General features: G+C 35.9%; 1 protein-coding gene across 1 annotated transcript; it reads left to right on the forward strand.

The window, feature by feature from the left end:
- Positions 1–209: 209 nt before the first annotated feature.
- Positions 210–6744, forward strand: LOC127425664 (serine/threonine-protein kinase Sgk1-like). The gene is made up of 12 exons (XM_051671865.1): positions 210–380; positions 1118–1193; positions 2814–2921; positions 3035–3092; positions 3182–3265; positions 3360–3491; positions 3607–3719; positions 3833–3956; positions 4064–4159; positions 4463–4618; positions 4716–4805; positions 4910–6744. Exons 1-12 carry the CDS (start codon positions 311–313, stop codon positions 5075–5077), a joined length of 1275 nt encoding a protein of 424 aa, XP_051527825.1. The 5' UTR covers positions 210–310; the 3' UTR covers positions 5078–6744.
- The last annotated feature ends 4489 nt before the right edge of the window (positions 6745–11233 follow it).

Consider the following 11233-nt stretch of genomic DNA (forward strand, 5'->3'; position numbering starts at 1 on the left):
TCCAATTCGTTTCCAGCTAAATGAAGCACTTCCCCAGCCCGTCGCCTCGCCCCCTACCGGCCGATCAGAGAGTTGTGGGATCCCGTAAACGTCCATTTACGATAGTCCCCTTGGTTACACAAGTGATGTCAGAGCCTCGCCTCCACACAACCACGTGTTCCGTATAAAAACACGAGTCCTGCGCGGACAGTGGAAGACAGTAGCGCTGAGCACCCGACAGCGTGACATCAACAAGCGGTTTGCTGCGGTAGAAGGCTTCTGAAGGAATCTTTTTCTCTTTTGGATTTATAAGTGTAATTGAATAATAGTGATGGCAGTTACCCAAACTGGATGTGACTTGACATACTGCAGGATGAGGGGGATCGTGTCAGTTCTCACCGGTACGTCGCGAATAGATTTGAGTTATTATGGTGTCTATAATAGAGTTGAGTTTTTCTGCTTTGCAAAAAATTAGGTAAAAAAAATAATTAAAAAATGAAATGAAATGAAGCAGCTGTAGTGAGAAAAAAAATTCTTTAGAGATATTTTTGGGTCTGTGTATTGAGGGTCGAAGGTATGACCCCGTCATATGTTTATTTTGTAAACATAATTTTTAAAATTGCATGTAATTTTTAGCTATTGCTTGTTTTGCTGGTTGCATATGGTATAGTGATTTTTCACTTATTTCTTTATTATGATTTATTATTCTACTGAATATTATTTTCTTCATTTCAAAATTGATTTTTCTACATTTGTTAATTAAATGAGGTCGAAATATAGCTGATGAATGTCAATTCCTAATCAAAATAAATAGCGAGTATTTACAGTCGTATACAGTGAACGATGCGGTGTGTTGTGTAACACAGGAACTCAAGTCCGTAACATAAAACCCACATTCACATGGGTCCTAACATTTGTAAAAAAATAATAATAATAATAATAATAATAATGATTTTTGACTTGTGGTGCAAATGATTAATTCACCGATACCTTTGAGATTTTTAAGCGTTTCTTATCACACATGGTTGACATTTCAGTTCAAATGCAAAAGTGACTGTGACGTCAGCTGTGGATTTCCTTCTGACGTAAATGCTACTTTTTCTTTCTTTCTTTTTTTTTTTTTTTTTTTTCACTGCAGCTTTCATTAAAGAAAGAAAGATGGGCTTAAACGACTTCATCCAGAAACTGGTCTCCAATCCTCCTATTTGTCAACAGTAAGTAACCCATATTAATATGTGAGCATGGGAATAAACAATAACATAGGTGGTTGCATGTAGAATAAATGTGAATAGAAAGCATACTAAATAAATATGATCATATATGATGCTGAAAGCCACATTTTGTCATTTGAATGCATTAGCAACAGTGGTTCAGGAAAATACCAGCATTCATTCACCAAGTGCACTGTTACCTGAGCAGTTTATTTATATACATCTTAAGTAGGGTAACTGTACCGTGGTAGAGGTTGTAATCCTATCAACTGATTTTGGCTGTACATTCTGCTAATTGTGTAGGTTAATCTGTGCCCAGCAAGGCAAAGCCAGCACCAGAATAGTACTCCACGAAAAGCAGTATTCAGCCGGTCGCTTGGGTGCAGTAAGCACCTTTGAGAAAATCCCTTATGTCCCCTAGACGAGGATAAGCATTTAATTAAATTCAGGTCTGACCAGTGGAAAATTTCTCACTGCATCACCTCTACCTTCCATATGCACCACAATATTTCTAATATTTAAATATTATAATATTTTATGGTTGTCTAATGGGTCGAATCAAAGCCTTCATCCCTCAGATAGCCCAATATTGTTGTCACCAAATATATGACTCGTAATTTTGCTATTGTTTACAAGTCATATTGGCCAGGGAGGACTGTTTCTAGGGAGGCAAATGGTTTAAATAAAATCTAGGAGATTCATATAATCTAGTGTTCTTACATTGGTAACAGCTGCCTTCTTTGTTAAGTCAAAAGCTCTGAAAATTTGAATTAACCAACAAACCTGAAACTGCACATCACAAACTTGAACAACACTGCCATCTATCGGTCAGCAGTGGCATTACAAAAAATACTACTAAGCTGATTGTAATGGACAGTTATAGTTATATTATAGTTGAAATGTAGGTTAAATATAGGTTAAAATTTACATATAACCCATGTATTATGGAAAGTGTATATCGTTTTCACCTTTCCACCTTGACTACTTCATTTTAAATGGTCCTGCAGAGTGAGACAATGTCTTAATAAAAACACAAGGTCATAAAAGCTGCATGGATAACAATTATAGAAGAACGGAAAGATTTAGCTTAAAGGTGCTGTAAGCAATCATGAAAAGGTATGCAAAAAATTTTCCTACTCACTGAAAGATATTAATAAAATAAGTGTTGTAAGATATATCACCTGTCTCTGTGACAATACTAGACTCTGTAAACAGCAAACAAAAATTTGTTCACAGGCCGTGGTCTCTGATGCTTTCTGCTTGTCAATCATTCTGCACGTTCTCACAGTATTATAGTTACAGTGAATTATTGAGGCTTAGTGCATTTTTATGCCATGTTGTTCATAACAGTTGTTAGTTGAGGGCGGTATTTTGCTGCTGCTGTTTTTGACAACTGCAAATAAAAATAAAATGTTGTATTTTTGGAGTGCGTGGCTTTGTAAAGAGGGGGCATGGATAATTTAATGGCTCAGTCTCGAGGAAGACACTGAGACCGCTTGAAATTTCATGTCAACTATCTGCTTTTATTCCAACAGGAAAATGTGGTCAAGTCTAATGTTCAAAGTTTTGAGTCTTGAACAAAGTTTTCTATCTATAACCCATCTTTAATCTTCTTTTCTTCAGTACTGAGGTTGATTCCTTCTTAAAAATCGACGAGAACCAGAATGAGGAGCTGGAAGAGAATCACCTGTGTTTGACCAATCCCAGGAGCTCTTTGGCTGAAGAAACTCAGTATGTTCTTATTCATACTTTATAAATTCAAAATATTTTGTCTGGGTAAATGCATTTCAATCAGGCTACTTGCTTTTTGCATTACTAATATTATGTTTTTATTTACTGAACAGGATCAAACCCTCAGATTTTGACTACTTGAAGATCATCGGAAAGGGGAGCTTTGGAAAGGTGGGCACAAAGATGTTCAGTTGTCTAATGGCATACAGTCAAGAAGTCAAAATGTAAAATGAGATCACTAACTGTATCTTAATCTACAGGTTCTGCTTGCGCACCACAAGGAAAGCGAACAATACTATGCAGTGAAGGTGCTACAGAAGAAAATAATTCTGAAAAAGAAAGAGGTATAGGGCCTAATGCATGTTTACACAAAAGTGAAAGCACTTCACCATTCATAATAGCAATCATAATAACAATCGCTCTTAAAATGTTTTCCAGCAAAAGCATATCATGGCAGAAAGGAGTGTATTAATGAAGAACATCAAACATCCATTCCTGGTGGGTCTGCACTTCTCTTTCCAAACCACAGACAAACTGTACTTTGTACTAGACTACATCAATGGAGGCGAGGTGAGTAAACAATGCATTCATACACTTGCGTAGATGAGGCCACACCTCATCTCAAAATAGATGTAAATAGAGCTCTGAACTAATGAACTCTCTACATTTTTTTTTATATTTGCAGTTATTCTACCACCTCCAGCGAGAGAGGGTATTTCTGGAGCCGAGAGCAAGGTTTTATGCTGCTGAAATCGCTAGTGCACTCGGATATCTCCATTCCCTGAACATCGTTTACAGGTATGTGAGTGCTTTTGGAGACCCCTAGAGGAGAAGTCGTGAACTGTTGCCTCAATTATGTTAAGTATAAATGATGAGCACAGAGTCTAACCTTTTCTTCTTGGTTTTCACAGAGACTTAAAGCCTGAGAACATCCTCTTGGACCCTCAGGGACACATTGTGCTGACAGATTTCGGTCTATGCAAAGAGGGGCTTGAACCCAGCGGAACAACCACAACATTCTGTGGAACTCCTGAGGTGAGGCTTAAAGTTAATTTTTAAACTACTAACACAAGATAGCACAGAGTTTAGACACAAAATCCTATTTTGAATGATGTTTTGATTTATGTTTTCTCTCTCCACAGTACTTGGCACCAGAGGTTCTTCAGAAACAAGCATATGATCGTACCGTAGATTGGTGGTGCTTGGGATCAGTACTGTTTGAGATGCTGTATGGCCTGGTGAGAAGAATTGGAAGTCTTTTGCACAAAACATTAATACATCACCCTTAGGACCGAAACATAAGGACGAATGAGTCGAAATTTAGATTACAGTAACTGATTACTTTAATCAGATTACACCCAACACTGACCTTGTGAGGTAGTTACTGAATAGTGAGGTTTGTTACTTGAAGTATTTATATCAAGAAAGCGCTTTTGCAATGGGCTTGCAAAGTGTTTGAGTCTGCGTCTTGTGTTTCTGGTCTCAGTAGAAGATAAATGATTGAAACAGTGTAAATTAATCAAATTCTTTCCTTCATCTAGCCTCCATTCTACAGTCGCAACACAGCCGAGATGTACAACAACATTCTACACAAGCCTCTAGTTCTGAAGCCCAACGTGTCCAATGCTGGCCGTGACCTGCTGGAGGGTCTGTTGCACAAGGATCGAACCAAAAGACTGGGGTCGAAAGAGGATTTTGTAAGTCAAGCCGCATACCCAAGCTACCATTCTACATGCATATGGTTTATTTGCCCTGAGATTGGCCATTCTTATATCAACATTTGCTTCCATGTAGCTGGAACTGAAGTATCACAGCTTCTTCTCGCCCATCAACTGGGACGACCTCATGGCCAAGAAGATTACACCTCCTTTTGTTCCCACAGTGGTAAGTAAACTCTATACTTGCTCTATTTGTGTACTCTTACAAATACGACTGCAATTCACATTTCTGATCTGCTAAATAACACGTTGTCTCTATTGAATCTTCAGTCTGGTCCCACTGACCTTCGGCACTTTGATCCCGAGTTCACCCACCTACCTGTGTCTACCTCCCTTTGCAATACCGATAACCTGCACGTAACCAGCAGTGTACGGGAGGCAGCCGGAGCATTCCCGGGTTTTTCTTACGGTCCCCCGGCTGATCTCTCCTTCCAGTAAGGACTTCCAATATGCACTTCTCAAGAACGTCCATTCCAGCTTCACTAGAACCAACGAGACAGTGGAAGCAGAGTCAACCCAAACGAAGGACCAGAGGGTGGGACAATAAGCTCTTCTAAATTTTGAGATCACATGTACAACCTTGACACAATCCGGATACCTGTGGATGTCTAGAGGAGTGTGGAACGTTTAGAGCCTCGTTCAAACTACTGCAACAACGTCCGGCAAAGATGCAATATGTGCCAAGACATGAATGCACAGAGGACCTGAGCTCCTAGTGAGCTTAGAAGTGCCTGAGAGATTAAATTATGGTGACAAGACTGTGGAAAAACAGGCAAAATGAAAGACTTTGCGGATGGGCGAAACGCCTTCCGTGACCTTTTTACATTTGTTCAAAGGTTTAGACAAAATGTCATATAAACGGTTCTTTTTATGATGTTTTATTTTAATTCTATTTTAATGCATCATTGCACAGTGGAGGTTAAGGATCAAGAAAAGTACAAAATATATGGATGGTCTGAATGGGGATTATTGCAGTATACATTAACCTCATCTACTACAAGAGGATACACAGGCTGTCCGACTTAAATATCAAAAAACTTTTGACAGAAACGTTTATCATCTTCTTCCTAATGACAAATTTTAATTTAATAACTGCATTATTGTTTTAGTACGGCTTGACTAAACTCTTCAATTTCTGTTTAAAACTTCCCAAACTATGTGAAGAGCTGTAGGCACAAGATTTACATATTAAAATGAAAATTATGTTACTTTCCCCAACCACAAAGCTGTTTGCTTGGATTTTTGTCTGAACGAATAGAAGACTTCCTGTGTTCCTCCGAAAAAGTATGTTTTGTCTTGCGCGTACTTTCTTTCCTTGTTTTCTTCAATGCCAGCACTTTTACACGATATGCCAGACACTGTGTTCCTTTGATAAGCAATGTTAGTAGTAAACTAGGTACATTAAATTATTTTAGCACATTTAGTGAGATAGATGTATGATTTATACCACAGATAACGGTTATCAAACAGATTGTTATTATTTTATCACAGTTATCTGTGTTGATGGCAGTCCATTGCAAACACAGCATGTCTTAGATTGTATTGAAATCACACGCATCGTGTACAGAAGTTACATGTAGTAGCCCTGAAAGAATGGTGTCATTTTTTTTTTTTTTCAAATTGTGCCTGTTCAGCTATGTAATGTACATTGTGATACATTTCCATGTTTGTCTATCATTCCTGTCTGCATGTTCTGGGCTGGACAGGGATAAGGAATGCTGTGCAATAGACGTGGTAACTTAATTGAGATGAGAACCAATTGTCATGTAAGGCATTATTGGGACGATTGAGTGCTATCGACTTGATGAAGAAGAGGGATTTGGATGCCTCATGAAACTCATCCCTCTTTTAACTGTAATATATTTAATATCTTTGGACCAGTAATGTTCTTGACATTGTTCTTTAGATAATGACAAACATGGCAATACAGATAGTTTATTTTCTTCCATTTTTGGAAGTTACATATATATTGTTTTATATTTTTCCATGTATATTTATTTACATGTCAAATATTTTACCTCTAATGAGCAGAGTATTAAATTCTTAGAATTATGAAATATTGGAGAATGATCTGAATGGGAAATAAATATGTAAAAATGAATCTGTGTTTTAGTGTGTTTCAGTGTACTTATTCCTTACCTTTGTTGTCATATATATTTTCTTTTTTTTTTTTTTTTTGGTGGTGGTGGTGGTAAATGTTTCATAAAGCATTCAACAAGCATAAAATATTTCATGAACAATAATAGTATGCTGTTTAAATCTTACCAGAAGTACAAAAAACAAGGTAACCAAATCCAATATTTTTTTTTTTTTTACCAGAATGTTTAGCTAAATGTTTTCAATTAATAATTAATTAATAAAAATGAAAAAAAAAAAAAAAATCTACAATTAATATAGTTACTACATTGTTACTACTAAATAAGCAGACTTCAATACAAGATCCTCAAATGTATTTATTTATTCATTGATAACAGCGGTGGCTAATATCAAGTTACCACAGTTTTATTACTTTATTATATATGGAATAAAATACATAAATAATACAGCACATATACAAATAAATGTTCGATATTAAAAGTTGTAATTAACATTAATGCATTATGAACTTCATAAACTTTAATAGTACATTTTCAAATGACCATTAACCAGGATTAATAAATGCTGGAAAAAAATATTGTTTATTGTTAGTTCATGATAGGCCTACCTAATGCTGTAATGCATTAACTGTCGACGCATATGAACCTTTTTGTAAACTGAACATGTTTCCATGCTTTCTAATGTTTTTGTTTGTTTGTTTTTAGTGATTGTTTGTTTACCCTTTGAACACATTAATATTACAAATTTCTCATTAGAAAAAGATTAAATCTAATGTATGTAAAATTGTATATCCATAGTAACAATTTTAAAACAATAATTGCTCTTATTAACTTTACACTTATGCATAAAATACTTAGCCAAAAGCAGAAACATATGCCCCAAAGTTTTGAATCCAAAATAGGTCGTGTGATTCATGTAGATCCGATGAGTTTTTGAAAGTTGAGCTCCTCACACAAAAGTGCCAATTTAACCTTAACCCCTGATGGTTCCATTTTCTTTATGCTAAGATAATATTAGCGAGGCTAATACTGGCATAACCATGATGTAATTAAACAATTTGCTTTTGTATTTGTTTTGGAACAAGAGAGAGAGAGAGAGAGAGAGAGAGAGAGAGAGAGAGAGAGCCTGTCCTTATCTCTCTCTCTCTCTCTCTCTCTCTCTCTCTCTCTCTACCAAAATATAACATTGGCTGTGTTCCCTATAGATTCAGTTCACTCGACATTGCATTTGAACGCTATGGGCAAAATCCATGACCTAGTTGAAGCCCTTGTATCATAACGCCAATCTTGTGATTGGCAATGATGTTTGAGTTCCGCCCATTTAGGCGCGCATTTGCTCTATATAAGGGCGCTCAAACATAATGGCTGTGTCTTGTTTGGAAGGCTGCATGCTAAGTAGGACGCGTCCTTTGAATGCTGCAGTATACCGAGTGTCCTCCTTTAAACAAGCCTTGTTTAAACGAGAAGGCCTTCCTAGGACAGACGGAATGGAACGTAACATGGTTGCTATGACAGCACGCCACTCTTTTACAAGCGAGCACTTTGAGTGAGAAGGGAACAAAGTCCCTCTGGAAGGGAATGGATGAGGTACATTTTACGAGAGTTGGGACTTAAATCTGGTGCTGAGGGTGCTTACGAGCCCCCCGTTCGACCATTGGAATCCATTGAGTTGCGTGTGCTCTCTTGAAAGACTGCACTACTGTTGGCTCTGACCTCAGTAAAATGGGTTGCTGATATACAGGTGCTGTCAGCTGACAGTTCATGAGGGCTTTCAAAAGCCACCATCAAACCCAAAAAAGGCTATGTGCCTAAGGTGCTTTCCACACCCTTCAGGGCTCAGATAGTGAACCTACAAGCTTTCTCTTCTCCACCGTTTAATTCGGATGAGGAGCAATTAGTGCATTTATTATGCCCCGTGTGGGCATTGCACACTTATGTGGAGCGCACTCGCCAGTTTAGACTGTCAGATCAGCTCTTTGTTTTTTTTATGGAGGACGCACAAAAGGCATGTCCGTCTCCAAACAAAGGCTCTCTCACTATATATATATATATATATATATATATATATATATATATATATATATATATATATATATATATATATACAGTATATGTATAATTTTCCTGGGGGTGCTTAGCTAAGGTAGTAACAGAAAAACAGAGAAACTAATGACAAGTCTAAAGGTGATTTTTATAACTGGTTTGTGTGATGTTTACCACAATTTTATTTCAATTAAAAGTTGTTAGAATTAAAGTTATTAAAGTTATTGATAATGTCCTGTAATCGTTGTTAATAAATTATATTGGAATATGGAAACCATGGTTTTGATACAATTAACCATGGTTTTACTAAGTAATACTGTAGTATCCATATTGGTTTTACTATAGTAATATTGTAGAAACCATGGTAAATTTTGTGGTATCTATGGTTTAACTAAATACCATGGTTAAACTATGGATACTCTAGTAAAACCATGGTTGATTTTTGTAAGGGTAAACAAAACAGAAGTCTAATAATTTTCTGTTTATGCCCATAACTGGACAATAAAATAATGGCTTGAACCATAACTAAAAATAATATTTAAAATTACTCATTTTGTCCTAAAAAACAGAGGAATCGGTATTGACGATATTGGACTTGATATTACTGGCATTCACCTTATTCAGCCCCGCCCCTTTTCAGCACTCCACTCTTCCGAATTTTGTCATCTAACTTCCTGTTTGTATTGAAGCTACTGAGTCGATCAAAATTGATTATGTGTGGGAGCACAGAAAGTATTTTGTCACCAAGAGCTGATGGTGTGAGTCTAAATCACCCCTTTACTATGCTTGTGATGTGTTTTTTCTGTCACTCTAAAATGTTCGGTTTAACGCTCAAAAAATGATGTGAAAACATGGTCAGAGGTGTTGAACAGAGATATTTTTAATGACTTTGTGTTGTCTCTTGGAGTTTCATGAGCACAGTTGCACATGAGTACATCCATAGCTTGAAGATCTTGTGTATTTATGAATGAAGTACTCTTGTTATAAAATCTCCCCGCTCTGCTTCCTATTACTATGACATCCCCTGAACACTTTTTGCTTTTGACAACTCTATAACCTGTAAATTCACTTCACTAGCAAATTTTACTTTGACATCAACACTACAGATATCTATTTAGAACCGCTAGAACGGAAGTTCAGAGACAAAACTGTCAATATGGCTGCATGCTATCTTCACTGATTTTATTTGATTAAATCCACTTTTTAAACAAACACATTAATCTTTAACCAAAATAACTAAAAATACAATTCAGCATTTAAACACTAGGGGGAGCTTAATACCAATCTACATAAAAAAGTTAAGGAAGTTACCCATTTTAGCAGTTTTGATTGCCTTTTGTTTCAAGGAATAACGGATTTAATCAGTATAATGTTTCATTTCCTTTCTGAAATCTATAAAACGGCTTTTTAGAAGAAAATTTACATTTGTGAATATTAAATTTTGCCAATAAAAGAAAAAGATTTATAATATATAAATCACTATCTTTTTGTTTCTTTAGAAGACCAAACAATACATGTTTCCATAATAAAATGAATTGAGCATCAATACGCTTGACAATAAAATCACATACATTTTGACAAAAATCCTTTACTAACGGCCAGTGCCAAAATAAATGAATCACAGTTTCAATGCAGCTGTCACAAAAAGCACAGCTTATATTAATATTATCTTTAAATTTGACGAAAATATTTTGCTGGGTAAATCCTATATATGAGTTTAAATGATACTTCCTTAACTTTGTTTGTAATTAGAAACTGATAAGGTATGAGCCAAGCCTTTTTCCAAATAATATTATCTGTAAAATGATTCCAATATGAACACATATGATCTTGTCAAAACATCTCTTTGAAACAGAGCTCTTATGGATCTATTTTTAGATGTAGAGGAAAAATTTTCCCTATGAATTTACTATATAGCGCAAAGACCAATGATGAAGATTAAATCTTGACTGCTGTCTAAACAACATGCATACTGCCTGAGAAATTGCACCAAAAACATTTGCATAATCCCCTGGTGTTACAGGGATATTGTAGTGAGCCAATAACATAAGTGAAAAGAAGGCCATTTAAATAATTGATCCACCAATATAATGTCATTATCAAACCAATATCTAATAAAAAGAGACTTATGTTTATATAAGATGTCCTTAACATTCCATATATAATATCTATGAGGTGAGAAATTGTGTTTGTATATCATGGACCATGAAATAATGGCCTGGCGTTGAAATTCAGCCAGTTTCACTGCTATTTTATCAATATCAAAATTACAACTAAGGGAAAAAAAATATCCGTTTGAAATAATATGCAAGGGGATACAATTCCAGATGGAAGTAGGATTTCTTAGAATCTATCTAAGCCAATTAACCTTAAATGTATTATTTAATATTTCGAAACATTAGTTCTGTTTTGTGACTTAAATTGCGCCTGTTGCTTTAGCGCATGCGCGTTGTGA

This window comes from Myxocyprinus asiaticus, chromosome 34, assembly GCF_019703515.2.
Source record: "Myxocyprinus asiaticus isolate MX2 ecotype Aquarium Trade chromosome 34, UBuf_Myxa_2, whole genome shotgun sequence".
NCBI classification, from domain to species: domain Eukaryota; kingdom Metazoa; phylum Chordata; class Actinopteri; order Cypriniformes; family Catostomidae; genus Myxocyprinus; species Myxocyprinus asiaticus.

Coding starts and splice junctions, on each gene's coding strand:
- LOC127425664 (XM_051671865.1), top strand. CDS start 311: ATGGCAGTTACCCAAACTGGATGTGACTTGACATACTGCAGGATGAGG. Junction 3,492..3,606: donor ACTACATCAATGGAGGCGAG/GTGAGTAAACAA, acceptor TTATATTTGCAG/TTATTCTACCACCTCCAGCG. Junction 4,806..4,909: donor CTCCTTTTGTTCCCACAGTG/GTAAGTAAACTC, acceptor TTGAATCTTCAG/TCTGGTCCCACTGACCTTCG.